General features: G+C 46.1%; 2 protein-coding genes across 2 annotated transcripts; one reads left to right on the top strand and one right to left on the bottom strand.

Moving 5' to 3' along the window:
* Positions 1 to 4433: 4433 nt before the first annotated feature.
* Positions 4434 to 6504, bottom strand: lman2la (lectin, mannose-binding 2-like a). Its single transcript, XM_068752860.1, has 8 exons — positions 6456 to 6504; positions 6070 to 6188; positions 5757 to 5874; positions 5591 to 5673; positions 5177 to 5338; positions 4947 to 5061; positions 4670 to 4810; positions 4434 to 4576 (listed from the first exon to the last, which is right to left on the bottom strand). The coding sequence occupies exons 1-8, from the start codon at positions 6502 to 6504 to the stop codon at positions 4434 to 4436; spliced, it is 930 nt and encodes a 309-aa protein (XP_068608961.1).
* Positions 6505 to 6975: 471 nt separating this feature from the next.
* Positions 6976 to 9425, top strand: mtfp1 (mitochondrial fission process 1). The gene is made up of 4 exons (XM_068753040.1): positions 6976 to 7084; positions 7560 to 7687; positions 7830 to 8062; positions 8406 to 9425. Exons 1-4 carry the CDS (start codon positions 7024 to 7026, stop codon positions 8470 to 8472), a joined length of 489 nt encoding a protein of 162 aa, XP_068609141.1. The 5' UTR covers positions 6976 to 7023; the 3' UTR covers positions 8473 to 9425.
* Positions 9426 to 21237: the final 11812 nt, after the last annotated feature.

Genomic DNA, 21237 nt, shown 5'->3' with positions numbered 1-21237 from the left:
TGAGTGGATCTTGTAGTGTGTTCGGGATTGTTTGAGTCGTGTGTGTGTGTGTGTCTGTGTGTGTGTGCGCGTGTATCTCTGAAGCGCCGTAGCATCTGGACGAAACACTCGGTCGGCACACTGAGGTGGATTAAGCACTGCTATTTTGCACGAGACAGACGTGAGTTTTCTGTGATTTCTACTTGCGTTCATTCGCGTTTTCGTGCGGTCGTGCTACTTGTTTTTCGCTCATCCTTTCGTCCAGGAGGCTCCGCGGCCGTGTTCCCAGATGTTGTGGCAAATAGCTGGATTTCGGATTCGGCATAGAAAAGCCGAATGTAGTCTCATTGTTTGCTTCTGACTGTGAGCCATGCGACGGTTAGCTGGAAAATGTAGGTATATTATAAACACCCCTCCTGATTCGCTATCATTAACATGATGGCGTAATAATCTGTTGTAGGTAACAACGCCCTGCGTACCTCGGCTGGCCTCTCAGTGTGAGGTCGTTGCCGCGTGACAGACGCCGAAACTTGTGCGACGACGGTCTAAATTAAAGCGACCAAACATACATCTCCGGCGGGCGACGAGTGAGGAGCAAACGGCGCACATTTCCCGCTTGCCAGAGATATATTTCTGTGGTCATTTATTCTTTTAATTCATGTTTTTTTTTTTCTTTTCTCAGCAGTGACGGAGCCGATTGAAGTTGAACGAATGTTTTGATGAATGTCCATTTGGGGAAAAAAAAAAAAAAAGCGAGGCCTCGTCAAACGTGCAGTCAGACGGTTTTTTAGCAGCAGGTGCTTAAATATGAAGCCAAGCAAACAGGAAATGACCTTTTTTCAGAGCAGCACGACTGCTCACCCGTTAGCACAAGTAATGGAAGACTTTGTTTGACCAGCTGCCTTGTCGCATCTCTCGGAGAGCAAATGTCTGTTCCGGACCTGCATTATAATATATTCCCGCTACGCTGGAACAGATGCGCTACTGCCTTATTAGCGTGGTTGTAATATCTGCGTTAGCGCCAACCCTTCGGATCAGCGGAACGCTTTTGTGTCTGGAGAACGCAGCGCCCACGCTTGTTCCCACTCGCTTTTCCGAAGAGAGGAAGTGGTGCGAAACCACTTCACCATTTCAAAGCCTCAAGACTTGAACCGACGAGTTCGTTTTGTTGGTTTCTTCTTTTGTATCAAGAGGAAAGGTTTCAAGTTGAATTCAAAGCAAACGTGTGCTGAGTGAGTTGCGTCGCTGACAAACTTTGTCCAAGAGCAGATTTTTAGGTTTTGGGGGCCCATTTCTGGTTTTTTGTTCCACAGATCTGGTTTGTGGAAAAGTAGGAGGGGAAAAAAACGAGAGAAAACTGAAAAGGATTTTGTGCATTTCGTTGTCCTGTTTGTGTGTTCAGGATAAAACAAAGAGATTGTTTTGTAATCTTGCTAAGGTGATTTTTTGCTTGTTTGTATACAAATGTAGATAGAATAATGGGGGGGGGGGGGCTTGTCTGTGCATGAGTGAATCGGAGGTCCAGTTTTCCCATTCCTCCCTGGTGTGTACTGAGATTAAGGGCTATGTCATTCATAGGCAAACATCCGTCCGCCCCAGCGGGCGTCTGCGGCGGATCCTTTTTATAATGTCACGGCAAAGCTCATATTTAATAATAGCCGATCGTACTTTGACTTTTTTTCTTTTGTTCTGTCAACCTTTCCAGAGGTGTGTTTGAGGCGACAGAGAACGAGAGTTCTCTTTCTCTTTGCCCCGTTGTCCTTTTCTGCTGACGTATTTTGGGGCGGTGGTGGGGGGGGGGGGGGGGCAGTTCGTTTTTTCTCGGCTGCGCCGCCCTGCTCATGGAACAGAAGAGCACACTCACCCACACGGAAGCGTTGACAGAATACTCAACCAGAGTCGCTCCCGTTTCCACAGGACACACGCCGTCATTGTCTTCACTGTGTGTGTGTGTGTGTGTGTGTATCGCGCTCTGCTTGGATTCCCACTCTCAGGGTTGTCTTTAACAAGCAGAGTTTAACACATTATTGACCGTACAGTCTCATAAAGCCAAAGCAACCCTTTCATTGTGTATTTCTACATCTCTGTAGCGTTGTTGTTGTTGTTTTTACTTGGCTATGCAAAAATGTACTGTTATATGCTGCAACCCCTCTCACGTCCTGTCATTTGTATGCAACACTACGAGCAATATATATATAACTTTGAGTTGTGTGGCACTTGCACTGTACTGTAATCTACTTTGGTTGGGCTGTGCACATGTATTTAAGTTAATTTGTAAAGACGAAACACTTGTAACGCTTCATTGATTAATACGTGCGCTTATATGATTAATGCGTGCGCTTCATTCTCATCTGAGGGGCTCGAGTAAAAAGCAATTCTTTCTTTTCCTCTGTTTTTTGTGTGCGTGCTGTTTTTCTGTCTGCCTCTTTAACCACTAACAGCTGATGGAACAGGTCAACCATGTTCATCGATCGTGTAAATGAGTAGTAAGCAAAGGTGGACTATATATATATATTTTGTTGTTGTTGGTTTAATTGATATTAGATAGCCTTGGCCTCTTCCTCATCCCTCATCTTTGCTGCACTCATTTCATGTTAGAATTGTATTTATTTGTTTTGGTAGTTTGAGCAACGGCTTTTTTTCCTTTCTCCATCTTGAAGAATTTTCATTTACTGAATATTTAACTGATGTCATTTAATCCTCAGTTACTATACCATCAATGTAATGTTTTGTATTATTATTATTATTTTGGTTTATATTATACACATGAAAGACCTGATAATGCAACACAGTTTGCATCAGACCAGGACTCCCTTCTGCAGAAAACCGAATGAGTGTCATTGTTGTTAAAACAGCTTGTGGACTGGAATGTTTTCATTCTTCCTACTCAGCCATAGATTATACCAAACAGATGAAGGTGTCACATCCATGTCCAAGAAGGAATCAGGAATCTGCAGTACAAAAAAAGGCAGGATTTGTTTCATTTTTAAATTTTTCCCAACCCCAAACAATTAAAGTGAGCCAATTGGCAAAAGAAACAAAGCTTTGTCTGCTGTGTGACATATTAGGTCATCATTTGTATTTTATTTTTTTAATAAAACAAACATTATAGCACTTGCACTAATCTTCTCGACCTAAAATCATTTGTGCGTTTGTCTCGCACACTACAAAGCTTGTGAAAGGCTTAACGGGAGTCCGTTCTGGGCAGAAATGGGACTGTCACGGCTGCTAGCCTGCGTCGTTATCAGAGGTGATTAGAAATAAGTAACGAAACCTGGTCACACACTGAAAGGATAAGGAGTTCATGACTTTTCTAGATGTCAGACTGTCTGCAACCTTTAAATATATATCTGAACGCATTCACACACAAGAAAGAGACAAAGACACAACATCAAAATCGGAATTGTATATGAACGACACAAACGTGATGTCAGCAGCAGTTAGAAGGCAGACGGGTCGGCATCTAACCCAACTGACCAAAAGACTCGGATCCAGCACGACCTATGCATTCTGTAACAAAAGTCAATAACAAGCAGGCTTGCTTTTACAAGTAACACAAAAGGAACACACAAAAAGTCATTTTGGTATTTTTGTGTGTGCCGAAAACAAATAAAGTAGTAAAAAGTAGTAATAATTAAACGTCTATTTAGTCAGTCCCATCAGTGCAGAAGCTGTTTATTACATTATATTTATATATAATGTAGTAAGCAGCTTTAATTTATATATATCTATACACACAAGTATCTACTAAATAATTTGTCTAAAATCGATAGAACATCCCAATCCGTTTTCTGTAACATGCATACATTTTGACATTCGTAACAACGCTAGAATGAAATGAAAATATGCGCCTGCAACACGCAAATCTTTGCCACGTGCGCCAGATGTTAGTTTTCAATATGCTTTACATAAAGATGTAAAAAAAAAAAAAAAAACTGATTCGGTAGACAATACACATGATGCACACTACGCCTCGGGATGCGCTGCGTCACACTGAGTAAAATGGGAGTAGGAAGCGCTCAGCTCATCTGATAGTCATCAAAAGGTCCCGGTTCTGTTCGGGCTTCAAGTCTACAGGTGGATCAAGAGGAGGGGCGCCATTAAAACATACCTGGAAATAGGCTTAAAAAAAATATTTGAGATGTTCATATTCAAATGAAGCGAACTAACAAAAACGATGCATCGCTGCTCGTAATAAATCACGTGACGCACGACAAACATGTCTGGAGGAGAGGAGCTGGTGAGGCGACAAGTCCTCCGCCTCATGGCGACCACAGACAGAAAGGCTTTCTGATGCGGCGAATCCATCCCCCGTCAAACTGGCAATGTCCACGGGCTGAGGCAACCTACCGCCCCCTCATGGCCAAAAGCAGCCCTGCACGTGAGTGGAGGTTCCGCTCGGTCCACGGACCGCCAGAGCCGCCGCCCACCCGCCCGCCCGCCCGCTTCGCCTCTCAGTAGAAGCGCTTGCGTCGGCCGTCGCTCCAGTGGCTGTACACCAGCACGCCGATGACGACGAGGAAGATGCAACCCAAAATGGAGAAGAGCACGGTGAAGAAAATCGCTATTGCGCTCATCCCTTCTTCTTCCTGCTTCCCTGCGAGAGAAGACGACAGAGAGATAAAGTGCAAGGAGAAGGATGGAGGGCAACCGGAAAATAAAAAGAGGAGGGCGACTAGAAGTGTTTTACATCTGAGCAGATCCATGTTATCGACGCTGGGTATGGTTATCTCCTCCCCCTCCTCCTCCTCCTCCTCCTCTTCCTCCTCTTCCATTTTACTCCGCAACACCGTCAGCTGGTAGAGTTTCAGGGAAATGATGTCATGATTATCTATTGATTGAGAAGAAAATGTAAGTATATTATAAAAAAAAAAAAAAATACAATCTTGTTATAAGTAGGTTTTTATGATGGAATCAAGGATGCTCAAGTGACGATACTTTCAGGGACTGAGCTGGGAGCTGCGTACCCGAGAGGTCTCCGGTGATGGCAGTGGCTCCAAAATAATAGCCGAGGGGCAGCTTCACGCCGGGAAGGTCCAGGCAGTCCCTCCACTCGTGCTGCCCGTCGATGTCGATCATTACCTGCAGAACAGAGGCCATCACCATCATCATCATCGTCATCATCATGCGCCTGCAGCGACTCATCCCAGGGCTGTGGGATTTAACCACGCCGCCGCGGCGGCGGCGCGTCTCTCACCGTGAGCCTGCGCCGGACGTAGCGGATGAAGAGGAAAGTGTCGTGCTTGAGGTTGCGCACCATGGCGTTGCAGCCGCCCAGCTCTGTGGGCCGGCCGTCCCGTTCGTGGTCGTAACTGACGCTGCCGTTTCCGACCATGGCCAGAACGAAGGGGAAGATCCTCTTGTGGACGGGGTGGGGGGTGGGGGTGGGGGGGGGTTGTGTGCAGTTAGAGAGGCATGCTTGAGGATAATGAGGTTGGACACAGTGTTCCAAAAGTGAATTACCTGTGTGCGTGGAGTGTATCGTTTCTGCTGTGCCTGTCTCCGATAGGTTGCACAGTAGAACACAAAAGACACGCCTTTTACACACATTTGTCAGAGTATTCTCCACGGCAACCCATACTTTGCGCAAAATGTTGGCATTCCAGCGTACCTCCAGGTGTTTCTCCTCATTTGGGTAAGTGTCCACGAACACACCCAAGCCAGTGAAGTTGTCCATTTGTCCGAATACGGGACCTGTGGCAGAATAAAAGCTGTAAAAAAAAAAAATGAGCGTTTCTCATTCGACGAGTTCAACAATGGCGCGCGACAGCGCTGACCTTTCTGCATCCGTTGCTTTGTGTACCAAATGGCTAAGCCGTCGCCGTTCAGGTTCTTCTTTCCTCGCCCGTGAATCTTAAAGTGTACCTGCATCTCCCAGTCCTTCAGATGGCAAGGCTAGAGAAATGCACACCACTCAGTCTCTTAAAGAAAGCCCCCGAGACACTGGACAAGAATAAATCAGATCCCATTCATTCACTCCAACAAAATAAACATGACAGGAAAATAAGAGAGCCCCCCGGTTCCGGATTTAAAGGATGCAAACACACACCTAGAATAAACCTGAGGGACCCAGCTGGAAAGTGTACTCACAATCCGGCTCCATACTGCCCCCTGCTTGCTCTGCATGTCAGGTGTGAGGCGCACCTGTTCGGTGGTTACCATGGCATCCCCCATCAATTCCCAGTGGGAGGAGCCTAATGAACCCACACCTGGGAGCGCAAATGACAGGAAAAATCGTCAAGATGCGCAGAAGCTGACAGAAGCGCAGTTGCTTATCACAACAGGAAGGTTCAAAGATAAAGTATAGATGCGACATTTGAATAAAAAAAAAAGAAAAGATGACAACATGACGACATGAAAACCTTTCTAGTAGGAATCCATTCATGCATAAGTAGAATTAGACACCGATCAGAATTACTGAGGACTAACGTTACAGGAACCCCCGACCGGGGGGGGTACATAACGGGAAGCGGCACCTTGGTAAGGCTTTGAAAGGGAGAACTCCCTCTTCAGAAACTCCTCCATCTCGTGGTCGTCGTCGGCAAAACATCCACAAGCAGTAAAAATAAGAAAAGCCAAAGTCAAGTGTGATTTAAAAGGCATTATCTTCCGTCTGAAAGGCGTTCTGGACTCCCTACAATGTTGATTCTTTCCGACGGCAGCCATCGTAGGTCAAAACTCATCCCCCACACGAACGGCAGTGTGCTTCCTTCCCATTGGTTCCCGGTTCTGTATGCGGCCACGCCATTGGTCGGTTTATACTGTCAATTAGATGGCACGCTTTTTTTTATTTGATGCGCTTGAAATTCTTCTCGCTTATGTCTACAGTAGTGGAATCACAGCAGGTGGCGCCAAAGTTACGACGGTCCCAGTGCAGCGTTAAGGAACAAAGAGAAGAAGAAGGATCACGTCCCATCCATGTACGGTACTTCCGCGCCACGCCCCCTACGCGGTCCCTCCTGGATTCCCGACCCACACTCCTCCTGTCTGCCGACTTTATGTACGCACAGCCGGGGGGATGGAGTAAAGGACGAAAGGGCAGGAATGGAGGAAAAGACGAGCAAAGCGGTCGACATTTATCGCGACACATGGGTCCGCTTCTTAGGTATGTATAGTCCCCGGCCGACTTTAAACACACGATAAGGTTAAAGGTTAGCTTTGTGCTAGCTGGTCTGAGCGTTAGCATAGCTTAAAAAAAACAAAACTATTTATAGCATCTTTGACTTTTGAGGCGCGTGTTTGTCAACAGAGGACATAATGGACGATGTCTAGCTTCGTGCTCTCCTTTCACACCTTCGTGTGGGCAATAGAGCAAATCATAGAACGTAATCTGACGCCTTCTCCCGCAGGTCAGACCTGGATCCCAGCCCATCACGCCGGGGCACGTCTTACTTTATTAACAATGAGCTCCTTCTGACAGATAAGATTACCTGGGCTCTCCTTGTTATCGTGGTTTTATTATATGCAGACGCTTATCGCGTCGAGCTCGGTGCTTCTGGCGCTGCAGATCCGGTAGCTGCACAGTCGCTATCAGTTACATTCATTGTTGTGTTACGCATGCCCCCCCCCCCCCCCCCCAGGCTACGCCAACGAGGTGGGCGAAGCTTTTCGAGCTCTGGTGCCGGTGAGTCTGGTGTGGGTCACCTACGCCGTGTCCACCGCGTACGTCACGGCCGATGCCGTGGACAAAGGGAAGAAGGCGGCCGTGGTAAGATGAACATTCTCGTGTGTTATCTCCACTGGGATCGTATCAGAAGCTCTACTTCATCACGTTGCCCTTGGTGTTCCTGAATTAGCACGCAGCGCAGAAACTGGACGTCTAATTCTCGTCTCCTGATCTGTCCCTACAGGTCCACGGAGACAACCCGGGAAAGACGACGCGGGTCGCGGTCGCGGTGGTGGACACGTTTGTGTGGCAGGCCCTGGCTTCCGTGATCATCCCGGGCTTCACCATCAACCGAGTGTGCGCCGCGTCGCTCTCCGTGCTGGGCAGGACCACCAAATGGCCCCTGCCCGTCCGCAAGTGGACGACCACCGTCGTGGGCCTCGTCACGATCCCCTTCATCATCACTCCGATAGACAGGTCGGCACGGCGGCGTTCGTTTCTACGCGTGTGCGAGATCGAACGCGTTTTATTAGTTTCACATATTGTCTATGTATCTAGAGCTTGTTGCCCCCCCCCCCCCCCCCCCCCCAAGGACGAGACGTTCACACGTTCCTACCCCACCGCCAGTTTAGAGTTCGAGATTTATTTATTTATTTATTTATTTATTTATTTGAGAGCTGGTAAAGATAACTGTACACATTTGTGGGGATCGTCTCACTCTTAAGTCACTCTTCAAAATCAGCCGCTCTCTGGAGAAGTTCTGTTCCGGAGCCGATCCAGAATATGCTGTAACGGTTCTACTCTCTGCACCCCCCCGTAGGTCAGTGGATTTTCTGCTAGACTCAAGCCTACGGAAGATCTACAATGAAGAGGGGAAGCACAAATAAGCGAGTTGAGGGGGGTGGTGGGTGGGGTGGGGGGGGGTCCTTCCGGAATAAGCGTCCCAGACTGAGTCGCTGCACACGTGTGAAGCAGCGTTTCAAGACTCTACACTAATCAAAGATATGGAAAAAAAAAAAAACTGGTTTGGTTTTTCAGGAATTTGACATTTATTTTTTCTAGTGACGCTGTTACAAAGTGAAGTTATGACTTGTTCAAAATTGGTCAACATGTCTTCTATTTAAATGAGGTACTTCAGATGATCTCGTTGCTTGTCGTGGGAGCATTTTTTTTTATACCACGGTGAGAATCTCCGCGCCGAAGAGGGGACCGTTTCAGAAGGGAAACTGTACCGGCTGTTAGTTTCTACCGCTTCGGGTGAAACGCTCACATGCCGCACTATGCAAGGGAACCGCGCTACGTACCGCGCATGTACGGGCGTGGCACCGCAGGGATTGTTTTCCTACTGTAAGGATAAAGTAGGTTGTTGGTTCAAATGTTCTGAAATCGGGAGGGGACCTTGGAGTTTTGGGAATCATTGCCAGACACTGAGTCAGCAATACGGCACAGCGTTTATGCAATAATCACTGTCTAGTGTGTGTGTGTGTGCGTGTGTGTGCGTGCGTGTGCGTGCCATAACATGATCTTTCTGCCGTGGGTGGGGCTCCCTTCAACGCTAGATAAACTGACTAATGCTTAAAGCACACGTGGTTTTACACAAAATGTTTATATTCTTACTGTTGCAACTGAAAAAGGAACGGTTTACTTAAACGCTTTTCTTGTGTGGGGAGGAGGGATTTATGTGTCGCACGTTTAACCTTTTAACTTACAAAATTTCTTATTTTGTTGTTGTTTTATTTTGGAAGCTGGAGATGTTTTTGTTTTTGTTTTCATGTGAATGGAACTGTCGAAACCTTTGACGACTTGAACACTGGAGGTGAATAAATGATGCCATGCCGTTCATCTTTGTCTGTTACTGGGACGACCCGGCTGCAGCCTATCCCAGCAATCTACGGGCGAGAGGCGGGGCACAGCCCGGACAAGTCGCCACTTTGTTGGAGGGCCACACACACACACACACACACACCTATACACAATTAAGTGTAACCAATTCACCTTGTTTGCGTGTTTTTGGTGGTGGGAGGAAGCCAGAGAACCCACACAGACATGGGGAGAACACGCAAGTTAAATGTGAACCTTGTTGCTGTGAGGCAACAGCGCTAACCACTGCACCACCGTGCTGCCCACTAGAGAAACGACCACTCAAAATTCTGACTGAAAGCTCAGTACTGTGAACAAAGGCTGCTCTCGGGCCTTCCTTCCTTCCTGCCGCCGCTGTTTCCACTTCCAGACGGAAGAGGTGCAGTTCAATGGATGATTTAACCGATGAAATGGAAGACGTCAAACGCACGTCCGGGCAGGCAGCTCGGCCCAGCTGCAGCGGTTTATCTCGACTGAGTCACAGAAAGGCGCAGCTGATCCCAAGTCCGCAGGCGCAGACATGTCTGCTCTTTGTGCTTCCGGCTGCAGCGACGGTTCAGGTGAGAAGAAAAACGATGAGCTCACGCTGGCTGAACGGAAATACCCTGAAATTCACTCCTGTCTCATGAACAGTTACAGGCACTGCGGTTATGATGGACGAGTCTGGCGTTAGAGGCTTTGACTGAATACGTGACCTTGGTGAGCACTCCAAGGGCAAACGTTAAAAAGGTGGGCTGGTAACCGACCGTGGTGCGTTTAAGGGCCCGAGCCGTTTCACTCGAGATGGGCTGGGTGTCTAGAATAATCAGAGGTTGACTATTGCAGTTCTCTAACTATACTTTGATTTTTCTATCTGTATGAATGTCTCGTTGCGGCCACTAGAGGTCGCCACGGGGTCGTGTTTGCTCCTCTATTTGTCGGTGCTCAGCCTAAGTACGAATGCAGAGTTAAATCCACTCATGTTGCCTTTTGATATGTGATGCTAAATCATTGCTTCTATCTTAATGCAGGCTTTTGAGAACATGTAATTGAAGATGAACACCTGAAGTGTTGATTTAGCTTTTTACAAAAAAAATAAATGTGACAAACACAGAAGGAAGTGGCCATTTTTAAAAATGTTCCACAAATGAAAATCCTTCATTTTCCTTTATCCTTTCACCAGTGGGGTTTGTCCGCCATATTTACAAAAGGAAATAAAAAGGTAAAAAAAAAAAAGGTTTGTAGAAACTAGAAATAGAGCGCTCTGAACTCCACGCAATGAAACCCAGACACCTGCTGTGTTAAAAGGCTGTACCTTTAGTAGGGGGTTAGGGGGGGGGGGGGGGGGGCATCCCATTAATGAGCTTTAAACTAATCAAACATTTACAGGAGCTGCCTTCGCCCCTTATCACCAGTTTATGTTACTTAGCCCCCTTCGGCAAGCATATTCCTCTTCACAGCAGTTCATCTTGATCAAAAGTTACAGTCGCGTTGGCAGGAAGGCTGCTGGCAAAACTAAGAGTATAGAGTCATGTTTTCATTCTGTGTCAAGCAAGCAAGCAGGCTCGGATCAAGTCTACAAACATTTATAACCCCCCCCCCCCCCCCTCCTCTTGAGCAATATCAGGTGGCATTAAGGGGCCCAAGGAGACAAAAGGCTGATGAATTGAATTAATCTCCCCTCTCGTGATGGATGGGCCTGTTCACAGGGGGGTTGGAAAACGGGAGCTTTGTTCGTCTGCCACTCAGATTGCCGTGCAGCTCTATGATTTGTGCCTCTGTTGTGAAGGCCACAAGTGGGCAAAAATCTCACCCACAATTCCCAGGCTTCCTGTGGCATGTGCCCCCCCCCCCAACAACACACCGATGTCCATAAAGCCTGTTTTTATTTATGTATTTTGTTGAGATCGCCTTCAGAGACAACATCACGGAGCATGAATTGCTCACGGGGGGGAAAATCAATATTGTATTAGTCAAGTGAGGAGACATGAAACGTGAGGAGTTATTATTGGCTGCGTTTATTCGGTACCTGCTTTATCGGAGCTTGAGCTCCGCCTGCAATTCAAGCTACACGATGCTCTAGCAGAGGCTGCAAGTTTAGCTTCCATGCGCGGGTCTCCCTTCCTAAGCGGGAGATGGATGCGCGTCAGACGGGGGGAAGATGATGATGTGATTCGAGTGATCGACCAACTCGCTGAGCCATGTTGTCAAAAAGTATAACCAAAGACGACGCCTTAACAAGCTGCAAATGCCCGATGGTAGATGACACGATGACGATCAGTCCACGGATCAGATGCTCTGTTTGATACCAGCCGTAGTTTGATGAAAAAGATTGACAGACTATTACTACTTGTCCCGTGAGGGGTCGCCACAGTAAATCAACCTTCTCCACTTCACCCTGTCCTTTGCATCGTCCTCCCCAACACCAGCCACTCTCATGTCCTCCCTCACTACATCCATGCATCTTCTCCTGGGTCGACCTCTAGCCCTGTTCCCTGGCAGCTCCATCCTCAGCATCCTTCTACCGACGTAGTCCCCGTCTCTCCTCTGGACATGCCTCACCAACGTCTTGTAGACCTTTCCCTTCATCCTCGCTGACACTCTCCTGTCACATCATTGACAGAATCGTAGGAAATCGACAAATGTATTTTCTTCAGCTGAGCCTAATGTTGACCATCTTTTCTGACACATGAGAAATTCACACAACAGCAGCCGCTCAGGAGAAGCTGATCAATGAGGCAAAGAAAAGGCTTTGTCCTAAGGCTAATGGTAGCATGCTAGCATCCTCACATTGACGCTGGCCTTGTCTCAGGTGTCGCGTTCACCATGGCCACAAACTCGGTTAAGCGCTTTGGCATGTTCACGTTACCAGATTTATCCTGAACATGGAGTGCAGCTGCGTTTTTATAGCGATATGCATGACACAAAAAACAGGGGTGGTGGTGGTATGGGGGTTCACACGATTGGATGAAACAACCTTAATAACAGTCCATCCAATTGCCAAAATGTGTCAGGTGCATGAGTCAAAAAAATAAGAGCCATCAAGACCAGAAGTTTTCATCCTCTGGGAATAATATACGTCAGGATTTGGCGGCTTTTCACGGAGGAAGTGGAAACTATTTACCTGCTGCTGCAAAGAGGAGAAGTCAGAGGATCAGCAAGGTCATGATCTCTTTGATATTTACATGGAATATCAGGACTGTACGGTCTATTAAGAAGGATGCTGAGATATTCCATTTAGCTCCTAGCCTGGATCAAAGTCAAGACCCTTCCTTCATGATGGGCATAATTTTTATTACACTTCAATGCTCTTGGTAGCAACACACACACACACACACACACACACACACACACAACAGCAGAGCTGTCAGTGCTCCCCCTTTAGAGAAGGACTATATTTGTGGAAAGGCCACTTTAAGGGCACTAACTGAAATGTTTGACGCTCACTAGTCGATTTATTGAGGTCAGCAGAAGGCTACGTTTTGAGGAACGGGGGAGTGGACTGCGTTTCATGAATGATTTTATGCTGTGAGCAAAAGAAACAAAAGAAAAAAAATCACAGCCCATCGAATCACACCACAAAAGAATTAAGGCAAAGCTAAAAAAAAGAAAGAAAGAAGGGCAAGTCCAGAAACATGTCACTGAGCATTAAGCTAATAAATAAATATCTGTAAGATGAAGACAAGAAGTGCTGAGAATTCTGTTGGATTACATTGTTATGCTGATCTTATCAAGTTCATTACTCTGGAAGCGGTTCATTTAGCATATAATCAGGATTGTAGTTTGTGATTTATTTCCAAATGTTATCTTTTAGATAGTAAAGGCAAGAATTATACCTGTAAATAAAGCATGTAAAAAGCCAATGAATAAAAATGTCATTAGAGAATAAGATAAAATTAAAGATGTTATAATAAAACAACAAGCACTTTGTCTTTATGCAGCATCAGGAATTCTGGATTTTTATGCAAACAAAATGAGTATATATATATAATATGAATATAATATTAAGCCAATCAACAACGCCCGTCTGTGGTGAAGTGAGGATTCCCGATTGAACACTGTGATACAGGCCGTTTGCTGCATGGAGCTCCCTCTCTCTTTGTGAAGTGAATTAGGAGAACATGAAAACCGAGCAGACTTTCAGGAATACATTATGTATGAGGATCTTGAAGGCTCCTACTGAATTCTGTTCAGGTGGCATCAGAGGGGTGCAGCCAAGTGGAAATGCTGGCTGGTCACTTAAAGCACACTATCTGTGGTAATATTTCTACATGAAAGTGCAACACACGGCTGGAGCCATACTCTACTTGCTTGCTTTTTGAAATATGCAACACAGCCAGGCTTTCATAGTGGTCACAGAGGAGGGTTACTGGGGCAACAGGGGCTTAAAGGCCTCGCTCTCACCTCCAGGCTACCTCACAGCCTGCATAACTTTAAGATACTATTTGCAATTTAAATTAAAAATCTATATTTTGTTTCTAATCTTGCGCTGGATTTACTAGTTGCAGTGCATTTGTCGTAATCAGTCTTGTCTGCAGTGTGGGAAGGAGGCTTGCAAGTACAGGCGTAATCCGTGTTAGCAAGTAGCTATGAAGGTTTGACATGATCTTAGAATCCGATAACATGCCACAGGATCTTCTGCTGTTGTGAGATAAACATCTAATTTCCCCACTGTCTCCAGTAATCTCACAAAGATGCTGTTTGCTCATCGTGAAATCAATACGCTGCGGAAACGTCATTACGGCGGTGAATCGCAGCACATGCCGCAAGACCGAACAGGAAAAAAAATCAGTAAAAAACAAATATATAATTTCCATCAACGCAAGTTGCGTTACTTATACGCCTCTTTTATGCAAATATGGTTGATGTTGCAATTCTAGCATGCCTTCAAACTGGCAACATGGATCGTCTGCAGTCTCAAGGCAGACTCCAATCCAAGCAGGTGCAAAATGCCTGATGATGTGGAGAGAAAAGAGTTTTTGCAGCACTTTGTGATGTCACAATGTTTTATACATTTAGATGTTTGTGTGAAATGTTGTCATTATCAGCGTGTCAATTCCCAAATCATGTTTAGAATCACACATGGTGATTCCTGATTGACCCTTGAGGTTCCAACATCCAAATTATTTCTTTTACTGCATCCTTCAGTCCGAGTAGAGTTTTTTGTGCAAAATTTGAAGAAATTCCATCAATGCATTCTTGAGGAATCTCTTTAGCAAGGATGGGACTGACGGAGGGCCAACCTGACAACGCACTGGCTGTTGTCTGCACAGAGCCTTGAAAGTGAAAGCTGATGCTGTAGGAAGCGGTGCACACCCAAAAACAAGCGCAGGGCCGAGACATATTTAAGGTCAAATACATCAGGAGAGGCACAGCAGCTTCCTTCTGAGCGGACCGGGCGGTTAGGAAACAACAGCAATGAGCCGATGACAGTCTGAGAGTTCGACCTGTGGAGATTTAAAAGCTCTCTCTCGCTCTCTCTCCCCCTTTCTCCCCGGCCCTGCTATAATTTTCCTGGGTGGAATGATGGATGGGGCGGTGTCAGCCCATGTTCATTATAATGCACACCATCTATTCTTCTCAGCCAGACTCTCTGCGCTCCAGGAAATGCCAGAAAGGTATTGGAGCCGAGAAGAGAGGAGAAACTCTCATCTGATTTTATGGAGAGAATCCTCGGTGTATGTGTGTGTGTGTGTGTGTGTGTGTGTGTGTGTGATCCATCAATCACTAATGAAGATACTGCGAGGCTACCGCTTGTTCTTAAAAGAAACACATTCCTCTGCGGGTATCTGAGTGATAAACAGCCCTGGATGTCCATGCAAACAGAATCCCTCGCAATATGCTCATCCTAAATTAATAATGAGCACTCAAACAGTTACTAGCTGTTAGACGAAAACATGGCCATGTTGTCATCATGACCTAGTTCTAATTTTTTATTTTTAAAGACCCTTATAATTTGATCTGTCAATGCAGCCTCGTGGGCAGCACGGGAAGCATAGCATAGCAGGAGCTAGCGTAGCACAGCCAGCTTCTCCCTTGAGCCGGTCCCAAGCCCGGATAAATTCAGAGGGCCGCGGCAGGAATGGCATCCGGCGTAAAACGTTCCCAGAATTAAGCCTGCGATCAAGTTTAAATATGAAAGTCATAAAGAATCAGTTGAGGTCCGATTTGAGAATGACCGCCATCAGCGTCGTTAACTTACAGGACGCTGGTGGAAATTGGATTATTGTGGAGTCGAAGACAGAGATGAAGAAGAGGAGGAGGAGGAGGAGGATGGGTGGGTCAGCAGTGAGAGAAGAGGGAATGGAAGAGTTTAGGACTGAGAGGAGGGACTTTGAATGTTGGGACGGTGACGGGGGGAAAAGCTAGAGAGCTGGTGGACATGATGAGGAGGAGAAAGGTTGATGTGTCCAGGAGACCAGGTGGGAAGGAAGCAAGGCTCCTCCGGTATAAAACATAACAGAGGAGATGGAAAGAGGAGGAGGAGGAGGAGGAGAAGTTCTGGAGTGACTTAGGTGAAGTGGATCAGAGCATCCCTAGAGAGAGAGTCGTGATTGGAGCAGACCTCAATGGGCACGTTGGTGAAGGAAATAGAGGAGATGAAGAAGTGATGGGCAAGTTTGGTATTCAGGACAGGAACCTAGAAGGACAGATGGTGCATGGTGGACTTTTTCAAAAGGCTGGAAATGGCTGATGATGTGTCAGATGTCTCTCGTGGTGAAGAAGATGAGGAGGATGAAGGCAGAGAGGAGGACAAAGTGGTGGAGGCTGAAGAACGAAGAGCGTTGTGTGTCTTTCGGGGGAAGACACGACACGTGAGGGAAGTAAAACCAAAGACTCATTGCTCTCGTTGCAATCTGGAATAAGGCAGGTGAAGACCTGAAGCCATAAATGTGGTTCGGAAATGGCTGAATTGTTTTACCCTTTTTTTGCCCATGCAACAAACCGTTTCTATCATTTTGCAAATTGAGATGTGTTTTCTGTTCTTTTTGTCAAAATCTTTACGCGTCAGTGTGCATAAGACTATTTGGTGTCATGTCTGACGCACGTTTTACTCTTCAGTCTAAAAACGATATGTTCGTTCTGCACCTTGCACAGTTACGCTGTGCAAATATTTAGCAACACCTACAGTGCAACCTGTTTTTATGTAAATACTTGAACGTATACCACGTCCAACCGGCTCCTCATTAAGGGAATTATCTACATTATTTTAGAGCCAACATCTTCAGAAATGATGTTTTGTTGCTTTAATATATTTAGAATTTGTTTAAGTCTTAAGGGGATTTAATAATCTGCTTACCAAACATGTTTGAAACTAATTTGTCAGTATATGATCGGGGACTAAATGTAAGACCCACATGTGCCTAAAAACAAAGGCAAACATTACCCCCCCCCCACACACACACAAGCATCTTTACCCCTCATCCAAAAGGAAGCACATTGTCTAGACAAAGATATTATCTGTAATCAGAGCAGCGATGCATATTTGCTCCTCACAGACAGATCAAGTCAGCGGGGGCCTGATGAGGGGAAATATGTGGAGTATCGAAATAGATTTATTCATGCTGATGGCATCTCATCCCATCAGCTCTGTGGCAGCGGCACCAAACTGTGTACGAGAGTCTTTTCAAAGACTTTAAGGATGTATTGAACAAAAGGAGCAAAAAACAAGTCTCCAAAATGACTCTTGGGTCATTCAGGGGGATCAATAACCGCCAGGCTAAGCTCTCGCTCATCCATCTGATTCCTATCTTTCCCCTCCTGCTTTTCACATATAAGAGCATCCACCGGACTAGTGTTGGCAAAATGTCCACCCCAGATACACAAAGCTGCATGGAGTAGTTCATGACAGACAGGAACCGATATCTGAATGGACTTATTATGACATTATGTTGAGCTATATGTATAAAATGGAATCTCTAGCTGCCTATAAATAGCTCTGTTCTATTTACACACCATAAATTATGGAACAGAACTCACACCACTGCCAGAGTGCATCCATGTATACACACATACACACCACATGATGTTCAAATGTCTGGGAGGGGGGGAAACTTTAACATTCCCAAAGCTTGGGACATAAAAATAAACTCAGGTCTGAGATGGTCGAAAATGTTTTCCACTCAAACAGAATTTGACGTCAAAGATCTCACTGCCTTTTACTGACCTCGCAGAAGCATTAACACAATGTTGCAGTTACAAACTGCTGCACACGTGTAAGAAAACAGAAATAAACAAATGTGTCTAAAAATAAACAACGCAAGCTTATGCATTATTAACGTCCTCCTCGGACAAACCGACAGGCTGCATCCCCTCCAGTTCTGACCCGCCAACCACTCGTGCCACTTCATGCTTTTAGTACATCTCATTTCTAGAGAGCACCCCCCCCCCCCACATCATTATTTCTTTCAGTCTAGCTGTACGATAACTCTTGTAGCTACCTCAGGAAAGCATGCAGGGCTATATTAAAAAGTGTTTTGTTCTTCAGCCTCAAAGGACGCCACCTGCAGTCTCTGAGAAGCGACGGAGCGGCTGAAACGCTGCTTTACCGACAAAGTGAGCGAGACTTCCAAGGGCATGTCCGTGTAAACATGAAGATGAATCACAAGTAGGAAAAGTTCAATGACATGCTTGTTCTCTTCAGCAAAAATAGTTTCAGTATTTAATTTAACTAAAAGACTGAGAAAATTTAACTCTCCTTACTTTTAGTCAGTAAAAAAAAAAAAAACAAGACCCGGATAAATTGGCATCTTTAAATGTAATTTAAACATGATTTTAAGTATAATGTGCTTATTATTAACGTTTAATTTAAACTATAGCTCTATAATAATACCTCAATGTTTTGTGTCAAAAACAATTGTCATTCGCATTTTTTTTGTAAATAAATAATGAGCACAAAAACAACAAACTCCCGGGCATGAACAACTCCAGCACGGTCTAAAAGTGGATCCAGGTGTGGGAGATTAAAGAATACATTTAAAGTGGGTATTGGATTACATCATAATTGTGTATTATAGGGTAAGGTAGCCAAATGCTTGAGCTGTTGCAGAGTCGGATTAATTTCTGACTTGTCCGATATTAGCCATTTGTCAGGATGTCTTGCAGGTTGATGCAGAGCCATGAGCTGATGGTCCAAACGCTCAGGTTTTTTTTTCCCCTTACCAGTGTAAAGTGGTAAAAAAAAAAAAAAAAAGCATCTGCCAGTGATGTACAACCTACGATAAATGTACCGAGCAGACCTTCTAGAATCAATGAACCAAACTGCCTGTGTCTTCTGGCCACCTGAGACTCCATTTACCTCGCCGGCTCCTTTTTTTAGACTCGTCAGCTCACAGGATGGCATCGATGATCAAGGCAGCATGTTCCTGCCTTGAAGGCATCGTGATGCCTCTGCAAGAAAATAAACTCGTTTTTCTTTGGTTAAAAAAAGAAAAGCAAAAAGAAAACGGGTGCACACCAGTATTGCATGCAGGGGTGCAAGGAGTCATGTTGTGGTTTGACGACTGATCTTTGTGTGAGCACGGACAAACATTGTTGTTTCACCTCTGACCCGACAGTGGAGGTAATATCGGCGCCCGGGTGAATGTGTCAACGGAGGTGGGGGGGCGGGGGGCAATAGGACAGGATGGGGTGCCTTTTATTTTATTTTTTTACAAATTGCACGTCACATCTGGGAGCGCCTTAACCCTGGCAAGTGGAGACGAGCGCCATCGAGTATAACAAGGAAGGTCAATATTTGATCATGTTGTTTTGTTTCTGGAATGCTGTCTAAAATCATACACCTGGGCGGTGTTCAGTGCAAAATGAACAAAGGCGACGCCAGGAGGGAACGCCACTATTGGGCGAATGTCTGCGTAAAAACGGCAATTTTGTTGCTATAAAGAAAAATATAGATAATGTTGCTTGAAATGAAAACGGAACCCTCGTCCCTATTTTAAAATATATATAATATAAAATAATAAATATATATGTAGAACACAATTTGCTGCCTTGGGGGGGGACTACAATTGGCATGAAGATATCATTCCTATTGATTCACTTCAAATAATAACCACAAAGTGCTCCAAGGGTGATGACGTCATGGGTTCGGTGCGCGTAAGACTAACCTACATGGACGCCTCTTATGAAACCCAGTGCGAGCTCAGGAAGTCACTCTGACCTCTATCCTGCCACATCCTCTGTTGTGCGCGCACAGTAACATTATATAACAAACAACAAGATGCGTCGCCGCGCGGCGCGTGCGCGCGTCGAGCACTTTGAAGAACAAGACGCACGTCAGATTTTTCAAGACAAAGAGTGGAACTCGAAAGGGATTCCGGGCTGTCAGCGCGCACGACGGGCACGACCCGCACGGCGTCTCCAGCGCCGCGTCCAATCCATTATCAGCGATCCTCACTAAACACCTTTGATCACGTGGGCACAAACTTGGTCAAATGGGGGGGGGGGGGGGTGTCTCGGTGGTCCGAACCGCCATTACGTTACAGTGCGTGCGTGGTGGGCTGGACGTGCGCGGAGAAGAGACGCAACAGCGGCCGCTTTGCGTAAAGCAAACACACACACAGAGTGGTGAGAACGACGCGGGCTGGCTCCACGCACGCGTAATCCGCCAGTCAGTGTAATAACACGCGCTGACAGGCAGCTGCGTGACAAAGGATGTCACCGCCGCGGAAATCACGCAACACATCTGTGGATTTAATCCAATAAACAAATCAGGAGGAGGAGGAGGAGGACGGGCTTCGAATGTCGCGCTGTTTTTTTTGTTTTTTTCTGGGGGGGGGGGTCGGTAAAGAAACATTCTGCAGCGCGCCACATATTCTTCACGCCAATGATCCGCGCCAGCAGGAACTGACACTTTTTGTTTTCCCCTTGATCTCTGGATTATAAAAAAAAACGAACCAAAAATCCCACCAGATATTTTTCGCGTGTCGAGGCTTTGCGTGTCCGTGGGAGGGAGGACGTGTCGTAATGACATCAAGCTGAAAGGAAGGAAGGATTTTTTTTTTTAAACCTCCCACAGAAGCCTGCTTGTCGTTTCCCTGGTGGGGGAGCGTAAGAATAGTTGTTCTTGTCTCAACGGTTTGACTCGCGGTTACCGGGAGCCCGCTGGACTTTTCTTTTTCTTTTTTTTTTTAGGGGGGGGGGTGTGCTTTGGTATTTCTGAGACCCCTCTCGTCCTCAGCCCGTTTCATTCAAGAAGCAACAGCAGGATTAAAACCTTCCTGCTCGCGGCGCGCGTTTTGCGCGCGGCGCGCTCGGTTACACTGTGAGAGGAACGGTAAGAAAAGAAGGCTAAAAATAGCGCGTGCAATTCTCCAAAACTATCACAAGTGGGTGCATCGGCGCGTGGAGCGGGACGCGGACCAGACGTCCGTGCGCGTAACGTCTCGGGCTCCAGCGTCATGATGATGATTATTATTTCGCAGATCAGCGGAATGGTCACATTCTGAGAGAAGTTTCGCCTCTTTATTTTCGCTATTTCGGCCTCGGCGCGGCGGACGAAAGGAGGACGACCCCCCCCCCCACAATGGATTATGCCCATTTAACGATGAAACTATCAGGGGGGGAGAAGAATGACATGGAAACGGGCTGATCGCTCCCTGCGCCTGGATCCAAATGGATACGTCTCCCTGCGCATTTGGAATCGCCTGACCTGGATTGTACAAATGTTTTGATCCCGTCTTGGATTTATTACATTACATTACGTTACACTACATTACACTACATTACACTACATTACACTACACTACATCCGCCGGGGCGTCATGGATGCGTTGTGCACTTCTTTCTGAATACGCCCATTCCTCTGCGCGACC

This window comes from Brachionichthys hirsutus, chromosome 19 (genome assembly GCF_040956055.1).
Source record: "Brachionichthys hirsutus isolate HB-005 chromosome 19, CSIRO-AGI_Bhir_v1, whole genome shotgun sequence".
NCBI classification, from domain to species: Eukaryota; Metazoa; Chordata; class Actinopteri; order Lophiiformes; family Brachionichthyidae; genus Brachionichthys; species Brachionichthys hirsutus.
Note: the sequence above shows the minus strand (reverse complement) of the source record. Positions and strands in the feature narration are given on the sequence as shown.